General features: G+C 29.4%; 1 protein-coding gene, 1 long non-coding RNA gene and 1 pseudogene across 2 annotated transcripts; all 3 read left to right on the top strand.

Moving 5' to 3' along the window:
- Positions 1-1,150: 1,150 nt before the first annotated feature.
- LOC126552409 (activating transcription factor 7-interacting protein 2-like) lies at positions 1,151-2,607 on the top strand (annotated as a pseudogene).
- A 1,824-nt stretch (positions 2,608-4,431) lies between these two features.
- LOC126551850 (uncharacterized) lies at positions 4,432-9,391 on the top strand. Its single transcript, XR_007605742.1, has 13 exons — positions 4,432-4,581; positions 4,670-4,766; positions 4,824-5,329; positions 5,396-5,582; positions 5,652-5,906; positions 6,021-6,401; positions 6,496-6,863; positions 6,933-7,198; positions 7,284-7,427; positions 8,077-8,248; positions 8,323-8,460; positions 8,526-8,653; positions 8,933-9,391. It is a non-coding gene; the product is annotated as an uncharacterized LOC126551850 (long non-coding RNA).
- Positions 9,392-14,104: 4,713 nt separating this feature from the next.
- LOC114120199 (uncharacterized) lies at positions 14,105-24,070 on the top strand. The gene is made up of 3 exons (XM_050206939.1): positions 14,105-14,377; positions 16,044-16,274; positions 21,973-24,070. The coding sequence occupies exon 3, from the start codon at positions 22,112-22,114 to the stop codon at positions 23,282-23,284; it is 1,173 nt and encodes a 390-aa protein (XP_050062896.1). The 5' UTR covers positions 14,105-14,377; positions 16,044-16,274; positions 21,973-22,111; the 3' UTR covers positions 23,285-24,070.
- Positions 24,071-26,948: the final 2,878 nt, after the last annotated feature.

Below are 26,948 nucleotides of genomic sequence, written 5' to 3'. Positions count from 1 at the left end.
AGAATAGATACGACCAAATTAAATAATTATTGAATAATATTACATTGTACGGGATGACGGAAGCCGACGTTGGTTATAGTTGCGTTCATGAAGATTAAAGATATCTTTTGAAGATAGCATCAACAAGTTATTATGTAGGCATAATCTAAATGGTGAAACTTATGAATAATCACTATAGAACGTTTTTTTAAGACCAAATTGTTCTTGATCGAATACATTGTATTTCCAGTAATATACGATTTTTAGATAAAGAGATGTAATTGTTTTAAAAAGTACATTCGAATTTTTTATACGTAATATATCAGCTATATAATATGGCAATATAATATCAATGATTGCGTCTTATCACGACTCATAAGAAAATTTAAAATATTATGTACAATAATAATTTATAATATATAATTAATATATAATTTATATATATATAATAATTTATAATTAAATATCAAATTAGCAACGATGATAATTTGTTATTATGTGTTAGTTATAATGACCTGTAGACAATAAGAACCTATCTGTATTGCTTATTCTAAGCAGCATATTTATCAGTCAGTGTTTAATTATTTTTTATTTAAAAAAATTAAATTTGTATTCTCAAAGTCTTTGTCATACTCATTTGAAAAATGTGCTTTCATATAATTTTCTCAGAATTATTATATATACTTTTTTTTCATTTAAAATATAGTTTCCACTTTTCATTGAATTTTATAATTTCAGCTTACCTCTGACCCTATAGAAATGAGTTATGACTATTATATTAAGTGTTAATATATCAGTTAAATAATAATGTGTTTCACCATTTCTATTAATTTAGTGTATCACAATAGTGGAATAATTAATTTATGAGATATTTCTAAGAGCTAAGTCCCTAAATTTCTTACACAAGTATAAATATTATGAATTATAAAAATTGTACATTTATTTGTTCTAAATTCTAATCCTATAAATTTACTAATTGCTTAGATACTGTTCTATGGTTTGGTTACATTTCATAATAGTAATTTAAAATACATGAACATTTCATATGTTAACATTATATTATTTACTGTCATACAGCATAATAACTAACTATTCATTTACTATATTTTTATTTTTATTTTTAATTTGTAGTAACAAATACCAGCATAAAAAAATAAAACTGTTTAAAATCATGAATGAAAATGAAAATAAGGCTGGAGAAATCAACGACCAAGAACAAGATCCTCAAATATTTATCAAATTAGATGATAATGAAGTAATTCAATTTCCACTATCAAAGTTCAATGATATATTAAATAGACAAATCACTGAATATCTCAATGAGGCTAATAATGAAAATATTATCAACCCAAAAGAGTTGGTAAATGTTGAGAATTGGAAAAAAAATTATGTAGAAATGAGTTATAAAGCAAAAAAATTAGATAGTATTGTAAAACAATTGGAAAAAGATTTAATGAAAGATAAGTTTGCTCAACCGCAGAGATTTCGCTTTTTTGATTTTGGTCAAAATGTTGACCTTTCATTTAACCAGACGAACGGGTAAGACATTAAAAATTATAATATATTCTTAAATAAATTTGTGGTTTTAAACCATTTTTAAAATTATTAACATAAAATTAGCATAGACCTGCTAGTTACTTTTATCATATAAAAATAAATAAAATAAAAATATAATATCATGATTATTAAATAATAATATTATTTAACTATTTTTTAGGAGCATTTCCTATGAGAATTCTATTAAAGATCATGAAATATTTACAGTATCTATAAATAGTGAAGATCAGTCATGCATTATCACTGATTCATCGAAAACCAAACTAATAACACTGACAAAGAATGATAATACTAATTTGATTAATTCAGAATCGGACAATAATTCCAAAAAGTTGAATGTAAAATATAAGCCATGTCCAAAATCAAAAAAAAAAATTTCCAAGCATAATGTAAAAGTTAAAGTTAAAGGTGCCAATAAAGCAATGCTTAAATACTGAATTAGACCAAAATAATTTAACTACTGTAAAATGCTTATCTACAATTAAGTGTAAACGGAAACCTGGGCCAAAATCAAAAACAATGATTGTTGATAATATGATTTTTTCTTATTCTAACAATAAGGAACCCGATGAAAACAAAATGTGTTTAAACAAAGGTATAAATGACAAAAAATCAAAAATAACAAATTTATCGAATTGTAATTCGTCAAAAAAAAAAGAATTAGAAGTTACTGAAAACTCTAATTTTTGCCTTAAGTTTTCAAGCTCAAAGTATCTACCACCGTATCCTTTAATACCACCACATAATACACAACCATTGTGGAAAAACGTCCCATCAATACCTAAAATGTCAATCAAAGTTTCCAGAAATAAAGTGACATTAAAATGAAATTTGAATTTGTTTTGGAAAAAAGCAGAAATCAAGATGTATGAACTGTTTGTATGTCAAGAAATAGATGCATATCCAGACGTCTCAATGTGGAAAAAGAAGGATAATATAAAAGCAAAAAAATTGCCTATGACTTGTGAACTAGAAGAGTATGAGTTAGGATATATTTATTATTTTGCTCTAAGAGCGGTGGATGTTCACAATAAATGTGCCCCTTTTGTTGTACAAAAAGCTAAGATTTAGATTAACAATTCATACTAAGTATGTTGTATAAACCACTTACTATAACTAAGTTATTAACCAATTGGTTAAGTATTATGCAATAATATTTTTAAAATGTATAATTAACTTTATTCTCTTAGTAATTTAATGTTGAGGATAAATATTCTATTTTTATAATATTAAATATTATAAACCTTCTATTAAATTTGTTCCACTGTAGACCATTGTCGATTGATATCTATTATTATAACCTGCATATCTAAGACAAGGAATAATTTGATTTTTGTAACTATATTTTATTCAATACTATGTACAAATAAAGTATTTGATTAGGTACCTATTAATGGTTTTTCAAAATTCACTCATTAGATTGTTTATTAATGTTTATCAATATGATATCATATCAATCAGATAAAACTATAAAAGACAGCTTGTAACAGAATAAACATCTGAAAAGACAGCCTCAAAAGAGATTTAGACGATTATCTTTCTTATATAGAAAATAAGGAAATATGGTAAGGTATCTGCCGTCTGGGGTACAATATCTGATTAAAGGGTACACTATCAGATGATTCAGTTAGGTATTCGTCTTAAATGATAAGTACATTTTTATCTGTTATCCTGTCTAGCAATTGGTAGATTGAAATTTTAATCCTATTATACACTTTTTACAATATAGTTGTATACCTTCTTCAAGATTTTGACAACCTATGAAATAGGTTTATTTAAATACATTCACATTTGAAATGTTGGACCTGCACTAAAATATTTGTTTAAAAATATTAAATTTACAAATTAGTGAAATATGTCAAAAATATGTAATTATACCAAAATACTTAGAACCTAGATAGGTAAAATGAAATTGGTGACATTTTAATAAAAGATGTTTAAGAACACTTCTTATCAAATTTTAAATATCTTGTTCTAACAAAAATATGTGCTTACAAAATAAGTCCGTTACCTAGTTATAAAGTAGTTTTAATTATAATTCATAAAAGTGCGCAGGAGACTTAAATATTTATACTTGCAGTTTAGGTTTGTATGTATAGTTCGTTAGTTATAAATTTTATGTCTAAAGATTTTACCTACATAATAAGGGTGTGCAAAAAAAAAAAAAAGATGAGAATTTAAAAAAATGTATCTCTTATATCATATCAAAATATCAATGAAAATTTTAAACATCAATTTAGTTTCTTTAATAACTCATTCGACATTCACCTCACACATTTGTCGTATCTACTATGTATATTGAATATAATGTATAATATATTATTTAGGTATGTATTTAAGTAAATAAATGAAAAATCACTTACATCAATGTCAAAAATTATTTATGTAAAAAATTGGTAAAATAACGTCAAAAAAACTTCGTCAAACTACATGTAAAAAACGGACAAGTAAAGAAACAAAACAGATATTTAAGTGCTATAAAGATGTGATAGCATAAATTAATTAATTTACTTGGTGAGCAGAAATGGTTGAGTAGAAATGGCCATTATATTTATTATAATATTTTAAATTATAAAAAATTAAATTATTATAAACTTCTAATACCTTTTAATAATATTTTATTTGTGTGACTTCGTGTGCTATTTCATATTATGAATAATTAGGCTACTTATATCTCAGTCCGCGTTATAGGTAAATCATAGATATTTAAGATCTTTAATATCTATGTATAAAGTATATAATTTTTCGCCAAGTAAATAGATTATTGATTATATGATATCATTAACATAATAAATTTATATTTTTGACGTAAACATAATAAAGTGATAACTGATAACTGTTAATGATAATAACGGATAAGTATTATTTTTTTAAATAAAAACTGACAATAAAAATAAACTAAATAAAATAGAATTATTTTCTAAAGTTATTGAAACAGTACCTATTTCAAAAAGTTTCTCTTCGCCATTCGCTAGTCTAAATTATGAACAACGTATGAGCAACCATGAATGGTTGTCGTGAAGTAGAGGTGAAATAAAAAGATTGGTGAGAATATTTCTTGAACTAAGATATACATAAAATATATATCTTAGTTCATTGAATATTTCAAAGTGTATTTTTATTGTTTTGTTAGTTTCTTATAATGATCTTCTATCGTCGTCGTTGACTATTATAGGCGTGTAGTACATTGCTCTTATAATATTAACATACACGGACACGGAAGACACCAGGTTCTATCGCAATTCACTACGTTTAAATTCTTCCTTATTATTATTCTGTATTTTTAGATGTAACATTTTTGATACTTACAAGTACTGTATTTGTTATAGGATATCAGAACACGCAGCAATATCATGGTGTACTCAGAGCGTCCAGATAAATACCAACACCACTTACAAGGAATTCCAGCAACTACAGCTGTAACCGCACATAATATGCTGTAAAATGCGCACTAATTTGGTCACTCAGGTAATGATTTCAAACGATAAGGGATGGCAAAATTGAATAAACAATTAGGTAAGAGACTGTCTTTATTTTAACAACAATACAAAGTATATATGGTCAGCTATTAATTTTAACTGTAGGGATGTAAGTGTACTCAAACTAACAATAATATTACTGTTTAGGTAGTAACGAGAAACAGCTTGGTAATTCCAGGACCTAACCATTTAATAACAATTAATATGCTTGTGATATTTGTTATAATTTTTCTTGGTCATAAATTATAAGGACTTCAGCATAAAACAAAATCATTGCTATAGTTTAGTTTCTCCAGCAAACAAAAAAAATTAAAGTATGTTTTATAATTTATAAAAATAATTTTGTTAACTAATTAATAGCATATTATTTTTATTTCCAGCTTGGCAGTAGTTTCAAAAGTGACAATATAATAGCACTTGTATTACATACGAAAACACTGTTCTGTACTGTATTAAATGAACAAGTTAAAGTACCACTAAAATGGTTTATTGATATAGATGTATTTGAAAATCAAAGTACTTCTATTAAAAAAGCAATTTTGTTTCAATAACTTGTATTAATTGAAGGTAAAATAAAATCCATTGTTCAGTAAAAATTTTAATGAATAATATTTTAATTTTTAATTCATTTTATAGATTCAACTTTTATACTATATATTTATGGAAAAAAGTAACATTATCTGACATTAGGATATCTTCTAACAATTTATTTCACTCTTTACAGTATCTGGAAAATATTATCAGTAAATTTGATGAAAAAAAAATTGGACTTATGCAATATCCTCCAATGTTATCTAATATAAATTTAGTATCTGGAAACAAACAGTATGCAGATAGCTATGGCCAATGGCATAATATCAACTGCTTAAACATCTTACAAGAAAATGAAAGGTAATTTTAAATTAAAGATACTGCATTTTGTAAATATTAGTATTTCTTTCATAAAATATTAATAAGATTATCATATAAGTTATAATTAAAACTTATGTTGTATAATTGTTTTAGTGATATGTGTGTATGGTGCAAGCGGCTTCTGTTTTGTATTAAAAATAAGGCAACACGACTATCAACTGGAGAATTGACTAGAACTTTTTTTTCTCCCAGCAAGAAAAAACTCTAAATAATCAAAAAGTCAAAAAAAATATTATTGAAGAAGTGTTGCAGGACAAAAATAAATAAATAAATTACAGCAAAACTTAATTAACTGTAAGAACGAAATGAAAAAAATGAATGACTCAAACCTTTTAGAAATATTGGTAAATGCTGGAATTTCTAAGTGTCAATCAGAACTCATTCAAGAAATATTTTCAGTAGCAAGTTGAAAAATGCTAAAAATAGGAAATATAATGATAATTGGATGCTTCTAAGTCTCTTATTTTAAATCAGGTTTGTAATAATAAGTACTATTTTGTAAATCACTAATAAATCTTTTTGCCATAAAGTTGGTAAACTGGAAAAATTTGTATTTAATTTTTATTAGGTCACCAAGTGGATACAGGTTTTTGAGAGACCGAAAAATATTACCTTTGCCGTTTGTTAATACTATAAGAAAATATTTTTTAGCTGTTAAAGTTGTTTTTGGATTTGATCCTACTGTTAAAAAAAATTTTGCAACGGAGCCTGATAGTCAGGAAGTTGAAATACTTTCTTTAGACAATATTTTTTTCAGAAAAATCATAAATGTCAATACCAGAACTTAAACATACACTGGATTGGAAGATTTAAAAAATGAAATAAATCATAAAACTGCTAGTTCTGAAAAAGCTAACCGTGGTTTAGGGCTGATGTAGCAAAGCCTAGTTGACAACTTTACTCAGCCTATAGCAGTATTTGCAGATTCAGTCAAAGGTATCAATAATTTAATAAAAATAAATATTAATTAATATTATAATACATCATTTTTTTTTAATTCTATAGGTTATAGGTTGATCTTGTAAAATTCGTTACTAAATCTATATTATTGTTAGAAAATATTGATGGTAAAGTAGTTGTTTTAACAAACGATGGAGCTACAACAAATCGTACTATGTGGAAGTTACTGGGAATAAGTACTAATGAGAAAGATTTTAAGAACTATTTTGAGAAACCATTTGACTTATCTCGAAAGATATTTGTATTTTCTGACCTACCTCATTTAATGAAAACTATATGTAATCGATTATTTGAGAAAAAAACAATAAAGGGTATTTAAAATTTAAATTTAAGTAAAAAATTAAAGTATATAGTATCTTTAATCATATCACAATAAAATTTATTTATACATTTCAGATACATCCATCAAAACCATTCACTTAGTGGGATCATTATTACAAAGTGTGAAGAAAATTATTTAACAAAAGTCTGTCCTAAACTAACTTAGCACCATTTTGAATTAAATAACTTATTAAAAATGAAGGTTAATATGCTGTTCAGGTAAAAATATTATTTATGCCTACTAGTACCTACATTACAAATATTGTTTAATAATAATAATAATAATATAATATGTTTATGTATTCTTAAATTAAATAATAATTGTTAATTTATATTAAAAGAATATACAAATAAAACATATTATGTGACATTGTGTGTTAGAGTACTAAATAATATTTTTTATCACATACAATATTTTTGGGATGAAATAATTTAAAATGATTTATGATTAATTTTAGTTATTTAGTGTGTCTATGTCTGCAGGAATTCGGTTTTATAAAAATAAAAACTATTTAAGGAGTTAAAAAAAAAAATCTGAAGACAGAGGTTTTCTATGTGTATTTGTGTTATTGTTTGAATACATTGTTAAATGCATGTGAAATATTGTTTTATTTATTAACTTTATTTAAATATTAATATTTAAATGTTAATAATTATAAAAACTATAAAAACATTTTCATAGCAGATCTAGATAGATTCAACAGAGTATTGCATACCAAAATGTTTTTTTCATATTTATTGTAGTACTTTTGAAATAATCTATAATTATTAATTGTATTAGTTTTGTTTTTTAACATATTGTAAATTTGTAACATATTACATAATTATAATTCATAATAGCTAGTATTAATACATTTTAAAATTTTAGATTTTAAAAGAAAGTTTACGATGGATAAAGGAACGGGAATGTAATTTGAAAAATATTCTATTTATGATGCTGATTTTCTAACTAAACAGACAGCGGGAGAACTAAATATTACATTACAATCAACTATTGACTTAATTATGTTCTAACAGCAAAAATAAATCAAGATTATTTGGTAATACTGCATTTTAAATAATATCCTCTATTAATTTGATTTTTTATATTAATTACACAAAAAATATCGTGCAGAAGTTTTTTGGTATTATAAGCAAATATCTAGTTCAAATGACCATCCAACAACACCAACATTTTTACAGTTGTATAGAATGCTTTCGATTAACTCTCTGATTAAACCTCCAAAAGCTGGAAACTGTACTATTTATTCAGGTATCTATGTAATTAATTTTAAAATATACCTAACCAAACTTATTAACAAAAATATTTTATTTCAGAAAATATACCAGCTATCTCTGTAAACTATTTTAACGAAATTATTAATGATCCTTTAAATTTATCTATTAGAGAAAATAAAATACTGCAGTTAAAAACTAAATTTACTAAATTATTAAAAATGATATTGGTGAGTTAGAAGATATTGTAATACCAGAGCTAGGTCATTCACCACATTTAGAATCTCCTAGTTTTAACTGTACAGATTACTATTTAGCAGGGTACTTAATCTTATTTAATTTTAAACTGGAATTAATAATGTTTAATAGATTGTATAATATTTCATATTATAATTTCCAAATGTGTAACTAGAAAACTTTTTAAAAAAAACTAAATGTAAATTATGTATAGCTGGTTTTAACTGTAGGGACGTAAGTGTACTCAAACTAACAATAATATTACAATTTAGGTATTAACGAAAAACAGCTTGGTAATTCCAAGACAATCGCAAAGCAAAAATCAACGACATAACCAATCTGGCAGCACACATCTCCAAGTACACAAGCCATAGAACAAGGAAACTCAACCCAGTAGAAGACAGCATCGAGATGATAAACAGAATATAACTTTATTCTTTTAATACATAATTCATAAGATTAGCCCTTACCATTTAATAATATAACTAAATATAAAATATTTCTCTATTAGATTTTGGTAAAAATAAAAAACCATATTAACTAAAAAAACTTATTTCATATCATAGTTATGGATAAAAAACATTAACTCAATTTGAAATTGCCAAGAACTCATTCAATTTTCATCCCGCACACTTGAAACTATGACCATCGTATAATATCCATTTGAGATGAAAAAAAATAATAACAGTGAAAATAGACAACAACTATTTATTTTCTTTAATAACTCATTCAATATTTTTTAATTAATTTCAATTTTATTTTATTTATACATTTAACTTTCTTATAAGTTTTCGTTATTGTATTTAAAAAAACATCAAAAGTCGTTATAATTAGTCATAATTAGCTTTTGAAGTTCAAATATTGACAAAAGTCGTCAAAATCATGAATATTTGCAAATTATTTTGAAATTAAAAATTTCGTATAAGTAGATAAGAATTGAAAATTGAATTCGAGATTTTACATAAGTTTGGTTTACAATAATTATAAAAGAAATTGTGAGTTAGCCAATTAAAAAAATGTTTAAAAATGTTAAAATTTTAACGAAATCAAAAGTTTACGCGTAAAATAACCGTTTATGACTATCAAATAATTTTTGACAGATTTTGTTTATAGTTAAAAATTTCTAGTCATTGAAACTTGAAATATACATCAGTTTTTTTAAATTGGCATTTTCTATACATGATGATTTAATTTTGGTGTATTCAGGTCATGAAAACATAAGCCACCTTTTTAATCACCCACTTGGAAATATATCCCCGTCTGACAAATCACCTTCGTTCAGAAAGGTTTTTCGTGTACAATGATACCTATCATTGCATTCAAACTTAAAGCACCCATTACAGTTACTTACTTTATTTTTATTTTATTTTTTTTTTTTTTTAAAATATGAGACGAACCCTATCATACTAGAATCAATAATTAATATATCATAGAAAATTAGCGCTCTGATAGTCAGTGATTTATACTTTTATCTTTATACTTTGACAGTTATAACATTGTTAAGTTTTCTATCATATTATAAAATTGTACTTTTTAGATTTTTAGTAAAATATTCGTTTAACATTTTTATTCGTTTGCGATAATATAGTCGCTACAACCGCATATATTGTCTCTGTCGTATACGCGCATAAGTGCATACATAGTTAAAAACTGTTTTGCGCGGAATGTCTTTACTCGCTTGATATTTATACCAAAATTACCAAAAATTTTAAATCGTATTAGGAAAGACCTGTGTCGTAGCCTTTTATTTTTTTTTTGACAACAAGAATACAATTAAAATTATAAGTGTCAGAAATTTAGGCTTATTATTACAACATTGAACATTCCGATTCAAAATGACATTTAAATATTTAATGTATACGATCCTGTGTAGAATATTATGTATAAAATATATTATTTTATTATAAAACGATATAAAGTTCTAGTGTTAACTACTTATTTCCTTTAAAATTAGACATATTAAAATAATATGTTAATGTTGTATAGTAAGATATTTATCTTAACAATAATTGAATCACTAATGGTTCAGTACAAATAGAATACTATAAAATACAATTTGATGGTAACGTCATATTATGTATTATGTATTTATTAAAAATGTAATTATGTTAAAGTTATATATTACCTACGTATACTGTCCCGATTGCCTTAAGAATGTTTCATTATAAATGATCATTATGAATTTATGAATGCTGAACTTATGCACTTGGTTGTCATTTGATATTTTAACTAATTTTTTTTTTTTAAAACACCATTGTAACAACATATATATGTGACAGGAGTCTATAGCTCCACTCTAGGGATTAAGAAAGTGACCACGTCTCCGGGGCCAAAGCATATAGTATGTTAGGGACCCATATATTTCTTGACTTGAAATTCTTAACTGTTTTCATAAAATTAATCAAATTAATAACATATTATAATTACATTGTTTATGCCTACTTGTCTACTTTTATACCGGTTTGGACGATTTATTTCTACATACATTGACGTTGTAACCCAACTATATTCTCTGAATTATTGTTATTACACAATAATGCCCGGTAAATACATATATCATATATAAATAAATAATTATTCAAAACAAATTAGAAATAAATAGAAATAACATTTTTGTGGTTTAAGGTTTTTAAAAACGTCTAGCTTCCTTAAAAAATCGCACTCAAATTAGAATTGCTTGGTGATTGGTACATATGTAATGATAACTATAATAATTTTTATAAAATAATATATGTTAGATATATATTACGCACTGCAGAGATCTAAGATCTTACATCTTGTGTTAAATTTAAGTATAAAAAAAATAAATATTTAGTTGTTTTACAATATTTATATCGATAATAGTAGAATAATTAGTGGCAATAAGTAATTACCATTGGTTGGATAGATACATTACAGGTACCCGAGTAAGGATTCCAAGTGAATTTTTGGATAACTAGAATTTATAAAACAATAATAAAAAATGTATTAAATCTCAAAACAACATTATTATTATTTATAAAAATTAAATATCATAATTATCATCACAATATTATAATAAACATTTTTTCATTATTTTTGTTGCCTGGTATAATTTCTGTATATTGCAATTTTTTTGATAAAACCCAATCGGCTAATCGAGATCTTCAGTTTTTTATAGCAATTTCGTAAATTACCTAATTGAAAAAATTATAGATATTTCTAACTATTGTTAGGTATATATGAATCTGATTCCGTAGAAATGTTTTAAACAATAATTAAAGGTCGATAATAAAAAAAAAAAAAATAAAATATTTGAGACTTTATATAATTGTGTATGTAGGTATAGGTACAACTAATAAAGTAAATTTAGTCAGTGTACATTTATTTTTAAGCCCATACGACCAAATATATACCTATAATCCATAGGTATTATTTCACTTACAATTTTACTGTATACCTATTATTATTTTTTCCTTAGCAGTGAATAAAATATTTTGTTTTCGGCAGGGGCGGCTCGTCAGGGGAGACTTTGAGACTGAGTCTCCCCCTTAAAAAAACCCAGTTACTTGTAAATAATAATTAATTAAAATAAGAATACATAAAAATATTTTTATTCGAATTTAAAATATAATATTATATAATTTATATCGTTTTCTTTGTTTATTATTATAAATTGAAAGCAACCAAGTCTAAAACCTTTAAATAGTTATTTTAATAGAAATGCTATTTTAGTTTTATCGATGACGGTGACGGTCGCCGTTACAGTGAAACTGCCGCCCGACAGTCTCAATCATAACATGTAAAATGGTACGGCCGGTTTGATGGAGGGCCGGAGGGGGCAGGGAGAATAAGCTGCGTATTATAGACTCTATTGAGACTGGGTTCACGACAATAATTGCCGTACCGCGCGCCGTTATTAGTCGCTGTCATAATTTAATGCATTTTTATGATTTAATAACTATAACACGTTTACTACAGGGTTTTATACTATCTTCTATTTGATATTTGTTATATTTCTAATTATTTTAAAAATGCAAAAAGACAATATAATAGACATATTATTAACTAGTGGTTTTAATACTTTAACTTACGAACAAAAAAATCAAATTAAACTTAAAAATATTAACTAAATATGTAATACTATAATATTATTAGATTTTCAATAACAGGGTTTTTCTTGTTCGTTGTTGTACGTAGTTTATGTTAAATAATTTTAAGTCTCCCCAGAATATTAACTCACGAGCCGCTACTGGTTTTCGGGTGTCCCGAAACCCGTCTTATAACCCTGGTCGAGATACAAAATACAGTAGAACTCCGATTATCCGGACTAATATCAAGGGTGGTCCAGATAAGCAAGTATCCGCATGATTGACTTATGGCATATCAAAGATTATATAATTGTATGAATATATTGTGTATTTGTATGTATGTAATATATAATTTAAAATTCATAATCATAAACAAATAATTGTATTAAAACATTTAACTGAAACAAAATAAGTTTTAATTATACGATGTGACATATTTTAAAACTAAAAAAGCCGATTTTTTTCTTTTTTTTTCTCGTCTGGTTGATTGGCTTTCGGATAATCGGAGTTCTACTGTATAGCTGCAGTGGCACCTGCCCTGCACACCCATTACATTATGTTATTTGTTTTTACAGTCGATCGCAACAGGTAGCCAAAACCGGTTGGCCTTCAGCTAAACCATTATCCACCGTCATAATGCGTCTAACACATACATTCCGTCGTTCGTCAGATATATTACGTTGTGTAGTTTTTGTAACAACTAGTGGGTCCCAAACTAGCGAAAAAATGTCTGATCCGAATCATGTCTCTGGTTTTCATTCTTTATATTACCCACGAGGCACGAGTTACGGTCAAAACAATATTCATAATTTTAAGATGTGTTATTCACAGCGATAATAATATCGTTGCCCGTTAAATAATTAAGATGGTCGAAAATCAGTATCATTCAGGTTTATAAATAATAAAGTCATGCTATATTGCTTTGATAATATTTACTAATTCCAAATTTATAAAAAAAAAAAGATGACCCTACATTGATTAGATAATAAATTCAGTTTTCGAAAATTATACACAATGATAAAAATGTAGATCTTATATGAGGGGTGACCAGACTTCTGAACACTGCGTGTCAAAAATTACCTTTTTTTCCCGAGCGTGCCATGATAAGTATTATATTATATATATATATTCAATATTGACCCATAAAAGCCTTACGCTCAAAATATTTTTACCTATTAGGTAGGTACATTATATATTATATAATATATATAGGTAGTAAAAATATTTTTATTTTTCGCGTACCATGGATTTGCCATCCCTGTCCTATATCCTTATATTATTGTTGGTTTCATGTAACAATAAATTAAACCGCACTTTCTTCGTTAAATAATTTCAAGATCAGATATTTTTTCAGAAAAAATATAATAGAAAATAATATTAAATATTGTCTCCTTTACAGCACAGATGAATATCTACCCTAGCGACATATGATAACATATATATTATGTATAGTATATATAGCAGCTGTTTATTATAGGCGAGCCACCCTTATTCAATGACATTCCTTCGCCTAGCACTATTTCGGCGTCGGTGTGAATTGTATTCAGCGCACTGTCCAACGACGATCTAGTCCCGCAGCTCTAAACGTGCAGGTTTATGAACAATTTTATCGTCATTGGATTGTGTGTGGACAGCCAAACACCATCAACTATACCTAACTATACCTTTGTGAGTATTATCGTAGGCTATGTTATAATAATAATATATTGCATGTAAGACATGAATCGAGACGATTTTTTAATGAAATAAAACTCTTTTAACGTATGTGCGAATGAAAATTTGCTATGTTGTATGTATGTAAGACGAAGACAGCACATGCGGGTGTGGCGTCCTCTTAATAATCTTTTTTATTATTTATTTTTAATATTACTTATATGCTATACCGTATAATCTATAATTAAGTTCAATTTTATCAGGCCAAATTTGATTAAATTATTTCTTGTCGGAACAGCCTAGTAGAAAATAATGGCATACGCTTGCGCGTACCGAATTTACAGGTGTCAAACACCTATTTCAATTGTCGTTAACTACATCGAACTCGCTCAACAGCTACACTACACGATTACGCTTGTTATAATAATTGCCTATCGAATACTCCTTAGAAAATACACAATCTATCTAGTCTCCTACTATCATGCTAAGATATAATTTATGCAATACAAAGATAAGCCAAACAAAATAATGGTTATTTTTCATGTTATCATTTCAATATATTATGAATATTTAAACTGAAAATAGTTCACATATCGCAGGAACTTCTAAAATACGTCCATTTGTTATATATTTGCTAGAATCTTCTATGAAATTTTAAGGTATTAAACTTAAGGAGTATATGTGTATATTTATTTTTTCATGGGTCTTTTGATTCTAGGACAGTAGGACTCATAATAATGTAAGGAATTTAAATTAAATCATAAGATATGTAATACAAATATCAATCAAATAAATTCAGATTTTTGTTATAGTTAAATATTACTAGTCATCGAAACTTGAAATATACATCAGTTTTTTTAAATTAGCATTTTCTATACATGATGATTTTATTTTGGTGTATTCTGGTAAGCGTTTGAAATTATAGTTTTTTTTTTTTAAATCTGGATTTTCATGTGACATTGGATGATTTTTTTTCTTTATGAATAATCATGACAAAATTTTATCATGTGGACATTAAAATTTAATTTTGTGTGACTTGTTATAAGATATGTAATATATAGACATTTTTAACCCAACAATATTCTCAGAATTATTGTAATTTGTAATTACTCAATAATGCCCGGTAAATACATACAAAAATAAATAACTATTCAAAATCAAATATAAATAATCAGAAATAACATTTTTGTGGTTCCAACTTTTTAAAAATGTCCGACTTCCTTAAAAGGGTTAAAATGGGAGTAAAACAGGGTAAAAATGAAAAGATTATATATTTTATATGCACCTTGGTCAGTGTATTTGCTAAAAATATTTAAATTGTTATTATTAAAACTGTATCATAAAGATATTAAAAATATGTAGTAGAGTCGCGACACCAACGTACGACGACGTGTCCACGTCGGTTCTCTACGCACGACAAAATCAATAACGAAAAACGAGCACTCTGTATTCTACTAATAATCTGTGCAGTTCCAAGCGGAATGACTATAATATAACCTGTAGTAGATAATAGATTACATTTTCAAAAATTATAAACAGTGTTAAAAATGTAGATCTTATATCCTTATATTATTGTTGGTTTTATGTGATAATATATTAAATCGGACTTTTTCCGTTTAATAATTTCAATGTCAGATATTTTTTCAGATAGAATATAATAGAAATATTGTCTCCTTTACAGCACAGATGAACATCCGCCCCTAGCGGCAGCAGCAACAGCTGTTTATTATAGGCGAGCCACCCTTATCAATAACTTTCCTTCGCCCGGCACTATTTCGGCGTCGGTCTGCATTGTATTCAGCGCACTATCCAACGACGGTCTAGTCCCGCAGCTCTAAACGTGCAGGTTTATGAACAATTTTATCATCATTAGATTGTGTGTGAACAGCCGATCACCATCAACAATACCTTTGTGAGTATTATCGTAGGCTACGTTATAATAATAATATATTGCATGTAAGACATGAATCGAGACGAATTTTTAATAAAATAAAACTCTTTTAACGTATGTGCTCGATCCTGATTTTTTTTCAATTTTTACTAACACATTTTTGTACTTATATGAACATTAATACTTAATATTTATACGATATTCGATTGTTTAAAAACGCTATAGTCTTAGGTTAAACCAAAGTTACTCTCGGAGACTGCATTTTTTTACTCGTATGTAGATTTGAAATGGAACGTTTTATGTTTTAAAAAGACATTATATGAACTCAAACTGATAACATTTTGTGGTGTATTGATTACAAAAACCGACATAATTTACACATATTATAAGTATAAATCCGGCCCATATTTACACTTTTTGATAACATTAAAAGGACGCCAGTACGCCACACCCGTATGTGATAAAATTGTACTTAATTATTTCTTGTTGGAACAAAATATTTTATATGCCTAGTAGAAAACAAATTTAGTGATGGGCATAATCGAGATATCTCGATTATTAAATTAAAGTCGATTATATAATAATCGCGAATGATATAAATATATAATTGTTATTTATTTTGAATGATATTTTCGGCGGTGTCCTGCGTTTTTGTAATTACAGCGCGACAAGTTAGAATCGAATTGTTCAATATATACGTTTAATAATAGGTTTTTTAAATTCAGTTTTTATTTTATTAATTATTACTACCCTATCAATGTACATCTATGTGACTATGTATGTTGTATATTAATAAATTTTATTAAACATGTAAAAGTAATTTATTAAAAATTAAAATGTATAAATTAATTTTTAACGCGTCGAATGTTTTCTATTATTCAGTAGCCATAATAAGTAATATGTAGTAACTAACAGTTTACTGTAGAAATTATTTTGATCGAGTGATCTCTCGACGATGGCAATATTTTAATTGAACATTTCGAATGATTAGGTATTTTGAGTGATACCTCAATTATGAAAATGTCTCGATTACTAATCATTCGATTATGTCCATCACTAAAAATAATGGTATGTGCTTGCGCGTAGGTACCGAATTTATAGGGTCCAAACACTTTTTTCAATAATATTGTCGTTTACTACTCCGTCGGACTCGCGCAACATCTTGAATACAGAACACTGATCCAAATGTAGATCTCCTTGTTATTGCATCACCAGCATAATCTGCATCACTATAACCAAATACATTAATATTTATATCGTTACTATGTAAAAGTCCATAATTTAAAGATGCGTTTTACTACATTCCAATGCACTTTTTGAGGTTTTTCAAGATAACGGCTGACCAAATTAACGGCAAATGTTATATCGGGTTCGTTATTTGACTCAAGTATAGCAAACTCCCAACTGCTTCACGATATGGAACTCCCTCTGCTTGTATTGACTCCGTTTTTAACATAGTTGAGTCCAAGGTGTGTTGAGGATCGGTAGGTATGTGTACAACGTTTGCACTTTCCATATTGAACTTGGAAATGATGCGCTCACAATACGATGTCTGGTGTATAAAAATTGATCCATCAATCTTCCTGTTTACTTCTATGCCCAGGAATTGGTCCAAATCGCTTTCTTTTGTTTCAAAGTTGTCCTTGAGACATCTGAACAAGTCATTGACCTGCTCGTCTGTTGTTGCTACTATAAGTCCATGGTCTACAAAAATGGCTACTATTAATAAATTATTATTTCTCTTACTTATGAATACACATGAATCTGCTTTGGTCTCTTTTAGATCGAAGTTGTTAAACATATTTTTGAATTTCCTATTCCAGCATCTGGGGGCTTGCTTCAGTCCATACAAGCTCCTCCGCTGAAGTTTGCATACTTAAGTGCTTCCATCTTCATATCCTATAGACTGGTTCATATATATTTCTTCTTCGAGGTCACCGTAAAAAATGCTGTCTTTATATCGAATTGTTTAAGAACTAGTTTCTTTGCTGCTGCTATGGCTAGTATCATACGAATCGAATCATACTTAACCACAGAGCTAAATGTTTCTTGGTAGTCTATTCCAAACACTTGCGCACAGCCTTTTACGACTAGTCTAGCTTTAAATCGATCCACTTCTCCATTTCGTTTGTAGTTATAGTTTTATATATCCACTCATTATTAATTGGATTTTTATTTCTTGGTAAATTTACTAATTTACAAGTTTCATTTTTCATCAATGATATCATTTCGTCGTCCATTACTGCCTTCCAATTGTCTGCATTGTTGCCCGTCATAGCTTCTTTATATGTAACTGGGTCACTGCATGTTGAGAAAAATGCATCTCCATACCTAAAAGGTTTGTTGAGTTTTTCTCTGTCTCTTAGTATCATCTGTTGTTGCTCCTTTACTCTTACTGGCATCTGTTCATCAACATCCAGTTTTTCTTCTACGTCATTTTTGTCTTCCACGTTTTCAGCTACATTTTTTGAATTGATTTCTACCTCTCCTCTTTCATTTATAATTTTTACTTCTGTAGCTGTTGATGAGTTTGTAGACTCTTTGAATATTACATCTCGGTTTATTGAAACATCTTTTCCGCCAAAATATATACGATATCCTTTCGTTTCTTCTGAGTATCCAACGAAAATGCCTTTTCTTCCCTTTTTATCCCATTTTCTTCGTTTTTCCTTAGGTATATGTACATACATAGACTTCGCTACCAAATATTTTCAGATGACTTATACCTGGTGTTTTATTGAACCATAAATTGTAAGGTGTTTTTCCTTCTAGACCTGTGTTATCTGTATGATTTATTGTGTATACGACTGTATTCACTGCCTCTGCCCAAAGTGTCTTAGATAAATTTTTACTGTATAACATAGTTCTGGCCGCTTCAACAATTGTTCGCATTGATCTTTCCGCTTTGCCATTTTGCTGAGGTGTGTATGGTACACTTGTTTCATGTTTTATACCAAATTTATCCAGTATGGCTTTTACTTCAGTAATCTTATATTCCAGACCACAATCACTTCTTAATGTAATTACTGAAATATTTAACTGATTTTTGACTGTATTTAAAAATAGTTCAAGTTTATTTCTAACTTCTGATTTTTCTTTCATAAAATACACATATGTATAATTAGAATAATCATCCTTGAATATAACAAAATACCGTTTACCTTCAAGAGAATTTTCCTCCATGGGGCCACATACATCACTGTGAATTAACTGACCTGGCTTAATAGTTTTAGTATTACTTAATGTGAATGTTTTTCTGTGTTGTTTACCATAAATGCAAGCTTCGCAGAAAAATTTGTTTTTTGTTTCTGTATATGGAATCCGCATATGTTTCAAGTAGCTTTGAATATATTGGACATTCTGATGACTTAACATTTCATGCCACTGAAATAACGTGAGAATTTTAACTGCAACATTTGCTTGTTTAGCTTGATTTAATGGTTTTATTCTCAGAACCATTGAAAACATTTTATTCTCACGAGATCCAATAGCAACTACTCGATTAACCTTTTTAAATGTACAACCATCACTGTCTGTCGTCATTTTTATACCTTTGTCAAGGCACGCTCCACACGAAAACAAATTTACTTTAAGATCAGGTACATGCAAAACGTTTGACAAATAAATATCAACCCATTTATCATTGATTTTCACTTGAACTTTTATATTACCCTTACCAAATGCCATGATAAGTTTACCATCACCGATACGTACTGGTAACTGCACTTCAAATAACTCATAATTAGTGAACCATTCTTTTCTACTGGTCATGTGATCGCTTGCACCTGAATCCACATACCATTTTTCTGACTCGCATATTTCGATGTCTTTTGATTTTACTCCGACCAACGCATTTCCTGTGTTTGACTCGTTTTTATGCTTTTCTTTTTGTTCCTTTAAGAAAATCCGGCATTCACGCTTCCAATGCCCTGGTTTTTTGCAATGATTATACTTGCCTGATTTTTTTATCATTGTTTCGTTGTTTTTCAGAATTGGCAATTTTTGTATGTTTTTCTTTAAATGTTCCAAACGATTTCTTTGCAGAAAATGCACTGCTACTTGTAGTATCTTTCTGCACATCATATCCTTGAGTTTGCCTTGTTTCCTCTACCATGGGTCTAGATGATAAATTAGACAATGTTTTATCCACATTTGGTATCGAATCCCATGCACTGTAGGAATATATATAGTTTTCTGGCAAAGTCATTAATATTTTGGTCATAAGCATTGACTTAGATAATGATTCACCCAGTTGCTTTAATTTTCAACTAAGACCTTCCAATTTTGAGATATGACTTGCCATATTGTCATCTGGGTTCATAACATAATAACTGTAGAATTTTTGTTGAATTAGCGTTACACTTGAGTCCGATTTTTGTTCATATACACTATTAAGCAACTTGTCCCACATCTCTTTAGCCGTGTCACAATTCATTATATACTGTAGTGGTTGTTCGTCTACTGACGTGACTATATATTTTTGAGCCTTGTTGTCCGCTCTTGTAAATATTGAATAATCAACACCATACCTTTTTCTTGCATCATCTTCAGTTTCTGTACTGAATTTTGTAAGAACAGGTCTTGTATAGTTTTTCCGGACACGACGTCAAATATATCAGCTGCCTTCATGATCACTTTTATTTGGAATTTCCATGTTTCCCAATTTTCATTGCCCGTTAGTTTATTAATTTTTATAGATTCGTTTTCCATAATAACGAATTATCTGTATACTGTCTGTACACTATAAATATAATAACAATAATAAAAACGTTTTCTGCACTATACACGATCTACGCACTTACTAGTTACTACGCGAACTCACTTCGATAGGTAATATTAAATATTATTGTTTATTAAAAAAAAAAAACTTAACACTTCACTGTCTGGCTACTGGACCCATAACCTGTTGAAAGGAATAGAATAATAAAGTAATCCAAACACGTGTAAATTTAAATTAACAAACTAATTAATATATATTGTAAAATGATTATCTAACACACTAATAAACGTACGACGGCAACGGGTCGTGTAACTCGACTACCGTTCCAATAAAAACACACTAACGCAGTATTAAATGAAATGCTACACACAAATGTGAATGTGTCATCTCAGCAATTTGCTTCCCTTATAAATGTATAACTATATATCTAATCTACAGTATGACAATACTACTTATTGTATACTATCTACAGGGTAATAACTAAATTACAATTTAATATTTCAATAATCTTCTATGACGTTTTAAAGTATTTAAGGTTAATAAACAAATTTAAATATATATATAAACGTATAATGATTTTTTCATAGCAAATTAATTATAAAATCATGTGAAGTCTTGAGTAGCTTGAAATAAGGAAGTCAACATCATGAACCTTTTTAAAATAGCTACCTATTTCAAATGTGATATTCATCAGTTTGACTGTTAAAATTGTCATGCGTAATATTCTCACGGCTATTACAAAACGTTTTAACAATTGATCTAGAACTTTAATTTTAAATATGGTGTCGAATAAACATTGCTTAAAAACAATCAATACAAATGTCATTTTTAAATAAACGACTTCTTCTTAACTTGTCCGATTTTTCATAAACTGATAAACATTTTCGCATGCTACACGTACACATTAGCTAACTATAATATGCACGATGGCGAGCTAATTCATACACAGATACACTTTAAACAGCAACGTTGTATACTAACACGTTTACATTTTTATAGGAATCCGCTGTCGTTGTCGTCGTTCGCGGTATACGCCCAAAGTGAACGCCTCTCGCCGAACGAACTGTGACTTTTCGTATAGCCGACGACGGTTTATCAGCTGAGCCTACTTTCACATTCGCCGACAACTGTGTACACGATGCCGTTCAGTCTGGCGAAGATCGCGTACTACAAATGTAGCCCCGAAGACCGGATGTGGTACAACGCGATACCGGGTCACAAGTTGACGGTCTGCATACAGGACTGTTGCGAACATCTGCTTTCGGAAGACCCCCCGTTAGTGAACAGCCCGTTGCCGGAAGTGTGCTTCTTCGCTGCCCAGTACGGACACTACGACTGTCTGCGGCAGGCGCACCTCAGGGGGTTGCCATGGAACCAGAACACCACCAACGTGGCAGCCCGCGAAGGCAACGTGGAATGCTTGCGGTATGCGCACGAAAACGGGTGCAATACGCTTGGCGACATGGTGGCGTTAATCGGTGCCCTCGGCAGCCAACCGGCCACGCTCGAATACTCGTTGCAAAGCGGTTTCAATTTACCGCCCAAAATCTGCACAATGGCCGCGCGTTACGGTAACGTCGAAGTGTTGAAGCTCCTGCGCCAGTATGACTTCGTGTGGGACGCCGTAACGACCATGGAAGCCGCGCGCTTCAACCAGATGGAATACTTGGTATATTTGCATGAGCACGGTTGCGTGTGGGACACAACGACGTGCAGCGCGGCCGCCCAGAACGGACACTACGAAATCCTCATATACGCTCATCAAAACGGATGCCCGTGGGATGCGTCGACGTGCACCTTGGCCGCCATGAATGGACACATCAAAATCCTCAAATATGCCCACCTAAATGGATGTCCGTGGGACTTCACGACCACCACAATGGCCGCGCGAAACGGGCACAAGAGTTGTTTGAAGTTCGCCTGTCGGCACGGGTGCGTGATGAACGGGATGACGACCGCTGCCGCCGCATTTGGCGGTCACCTCGATTGCTTAAAATACTTGCACCGGCACGGATGTCGATGGGACCATCGCACGTGTAAGAACGCCGCGCTGGCTGGCCAACTCAAATGTTTGAAGTACGCACACCGGAATGGATGCTCGTGGAATTCGCGCACGTGTCAATCGGCTGCGGAGGGAGGCAGCTTAAGTTGCTTGAAGTACGCGCACCAGAACGGGTGTAAATGGAACTGTCGCACGATCATAGGGGCGGCCATTAACGGCAATTCGGAATGTTTCGATTACGCATTAAAAAACGGTTTGAAGTGGCCTCCGAGAGCAACCTTCCGTATTCGCTTCGGTGAGCAAATTTAGACGAAAACGGCGTATTTGGAGCAGTTTAAAATAGGTGAAATATAAGTACCATATAAGAGTTATGACCATGTTCTAAACTTCAGAGTTGACTTAAAAAAATAAAATACTATAATAATTATAATTTCAACAAAATATTGTGGTAACTGATAATAGTGATGTTAAACCATGTATGAATTTTACGAATTTTTTTATAATTTTATTAAATACACATTATTCTTTTCCTCTTGGAATAAGAATTTGTCACCATTAATGTATAATAATGTTATTATATTACTGTTTTGCAATTTTATCATACCTTAATATAACTGATAAAAGTTATTCATTGAGTGCTAGATGAAACAAAGTTACTATGTAGTAATGTAAAAAAAATTAGATTTGAGAACTTCAAAAATATTCTGAATAATCAAACTGTACCTGTAAAATGTTTACAGTTATTAAAAACTATTAATCTCGTTACGGAGTATTCAAGTATTTTTTTATTGAGTACTTTGTAATAAATATATTTTGAAAATACTTTTTTTTTCATTTTACCGACGTAATTTTAATGACCAATATTTTAATATTTTACTGATTTTAAATTTTGTTTCAAAATAATGTTTTATAATTATACGAATAATTTATAACAAGATTTAATCAAATAAGCATAAAACAGAAGAGTTAACCGAGTCTTCTTGAATTGAAAGTTCTCGAATCTATTAAAATATGTATTTAATATTTAATTTAAATCCAAACAAAAGTACGACACTATTCAACGATATATAGTTAGTTTTATCATCAAAAGTTTATTATTAGGACTGTCTTATTACTAAAAAAATATTAATTTCCTATAAGAATATTAAAATGTTATTAAATAATTAAATTATAATTTTCAATACTCAATAAAAATTTTAAAATATTCAGAAAAAAATTCCGTTATTTAAAGTTCTTTTTTTTATGCTCAATTAAAAATCTTATTAGTACAACACTATATAGATCTCACATAAATTGCTCTTTAAACAATATTAAAATATTAAAAATACATAGGTACTTATGTCCTATGTCTTTTTTTAAAGTGTTTGAAGTTAAAATTTTGAATATGTAGGTAATGCAAAATTCCTCGTAAGTATAAAAATACAAAAAATGTATAAGCACAATTTTATTTTATGGATACTCGTACTTTAAAAGCTCAAATTATATCGAAATTAGATACTTGCAATTTTATAAATACCTATAATGATTTGAGTTATTTTGTTGTAATTCAAAAAAATACGTACCTATAATAATGTAAAACAAGTTAATGTAAACATAATGTAAGTGTAAAACTTATTAAAATATATATATATACTATATACGATATATATATATATATATATATATATATTAAAATAATGAAAAACAAATTATTTATCAAAGTTATGGATCAAGGATCAGCTCATACTGTGTGAGCTGACCTATAATGACTCAATTACTGATTTGTATTGTATAACTTCAAATTTATTTATTTATTGTCGCTTATATTGTGTACCTGCCTATTAAACAATGTATTTTTAAAACATGCTATTAATGTTTTAATGTAACATAAATTTCCAAATATATTATTAAATCTAAATTCAACATGACGTGTAAATGGTTTCCTATACTTACCCACTTATAATTTTTTAAACATGGTTTTTTGGTTTTTACAAATATATTTTACGGCATAAAATTTATTAAGTAATATAATTTTTTGTAACATAGAATCATATTTTAAAGAACATATTTCGTGATATTTTATAATGCATAAAAGTCCTTGTGTTACAATAATTTATATACAAACACAAAGATAACTTAATACAATGAATTACTGCCAAAAACATTATTCAATTTATTTAAAAATCATCAATAATACATAAATATATATATATATATATAATATGTGAGGATGGACCAGTGAAAAACAAAATATTTCTTTTTTCTAAAATATAACAAATCTTAATATAGTTCAAAGGTACACGTTACTTTGATTTAGAATAATTATTGTTTGGGTAACACTTCAAACAAAAATGGTAAAACAAGCGGTGATTACATCACGCATACGTACAGTGCAAGTGATCAAGACGTGATCGCCTATACTATAAATTATAATATTATAAAACTGAAAAATAATAATATGTATGTTTAATGCGCTGAAGTTATTAACAACTGAACCGTTTTCAATAAAAAAAAATATAACAATACATTTCACGAAAGTCGAAAGAGGTAATTTAATCCTATTTTTCAAATCTTAAAATCATTGAAAAGGGATAGCTTATAGGTACGGGAATTTAATTTTGGCTCACAAAAATCAAATGTTTTTTGATTATTTAAATGATGACTATTAGTTACAGGTTATTGCGATAGGTACTAAAATTAGTACAAATATGAAATAGGTATACATTTTTTTACAAATATATTTAAAAAACATAAAATCAAATATTTATGAAAACAATTACTTACAATAATTACTTTTATAATTTACGACTTCTTTAATTCTGTACATATTTCGATGATGTTAACTCATACCAATCCACGAAATGAACTTCCGTTGAATTTTATGCATTCGTCTCCAGTTTAATACATAAAACAATATAATATCCAGCATTATTAAGAGGAAAACCATAAAATTAATCATTGTAATTTTTTGTGTTCGTGATAAGGGATATATTATTATAATGCATAAAATATATATATTTCGAATAAAGCAAAATGAAAAACATTAGAAAAATAAATCCATTGTCTATAATTACCAATATGGATTATACGACTACCAGCTATAATGTTTTATAAATTATTGTCGCTGATTTTCGATTTAAATACGAATCACACTATTTACAATAATATATATATATATATTATATTATAATCTAAATCGTATTACACTCGGTAGTCGCTGTTATTGCAGCTCACCATGGAAACGACGTCAATAACTCGTAAGTGCGTCCGATAAGTATATATATGTATATGTATATAGCTACATAATAATTATATTGTGTATAATTTGCGATTTGGGGGCGGAGATCTCTGCGCGTCAACTTATCGCACACGACCGGGATGGACTGCAGTTGCACGGGAATCGGCGGCCTGGAAGCGAGTTTGAAATTGAATTACGTGCTGGTGGTGCCGGGCCAACAGTCGGCCATGTTTCGCGACGAGCTGTTGGCGCGGGGCGTGCCGGAACGACAGATCTACGAGGTGAATCCGAACAGGAGACCGCCGTCGCACTGCAACACGACGAGCGGCCGACCCGCCGCCGCCGGAACGGTCAAAGGCGGCGGCGGCGATCGTAACAACAAGCCGTCGTCGGGCCGACCGAAACGGTTCATGCCCGGCGCCATCAAACTGGGCACGTACGTCGCGGACGGCCGACGTTACAACGTGTGTTTGCGCTGGGGATCCGTGTGGATATCCGCGGTCGATCCGACGCCGGCGGAAGCGCTGCCGGACGGCGGACCGGGCTCGTCGGTGGCGGACGGCGGAGGGGCCTCGGAGGTCCCTGCGCCAGTGGCGGTCCCGGACGAGAACGGCGGCGGCGGTGGCAGAGACGGTGCAGTCGACGTGCCCGCGAGAGTGCCGCCGCCGACCGATGCGGACGCGCAGTCGACGACGGGCCGGGGCGACGACTGCGACGACGGCGGTGACTTGGACGACTGCGACGACGTCTACCCGA

The sequence above is a fragment of the Aphis gossypii genome, chromosome X (assembly GCF_020184175.1).
Source record: "Aphis gossypii isolate Hap1 chromosome X, ASM2018417v2, whole genome shotgun sequence".
Lineage (NCBI taxonomy): Eukaryota > Metazoa > Arthropoda > Insecta > Hemiptera > Aphididae > Aphis > Aphis gossypii.
The sequence above is the reverse complement of the archived record's forward strand: the minus strand, read 5'-3'. Positions and strand labels throughout refer to the sequence as shown.

What these genes read in the sequence shown, in the direction of transcription:
- LOC114120199 (XM_050206939.1), top strand. Translation starts at nt 22,112, where the DNA reads ATGCCGTTCAGTCTGGCGAAGATCGCGTACTACAAATGTAGCCCCGAA.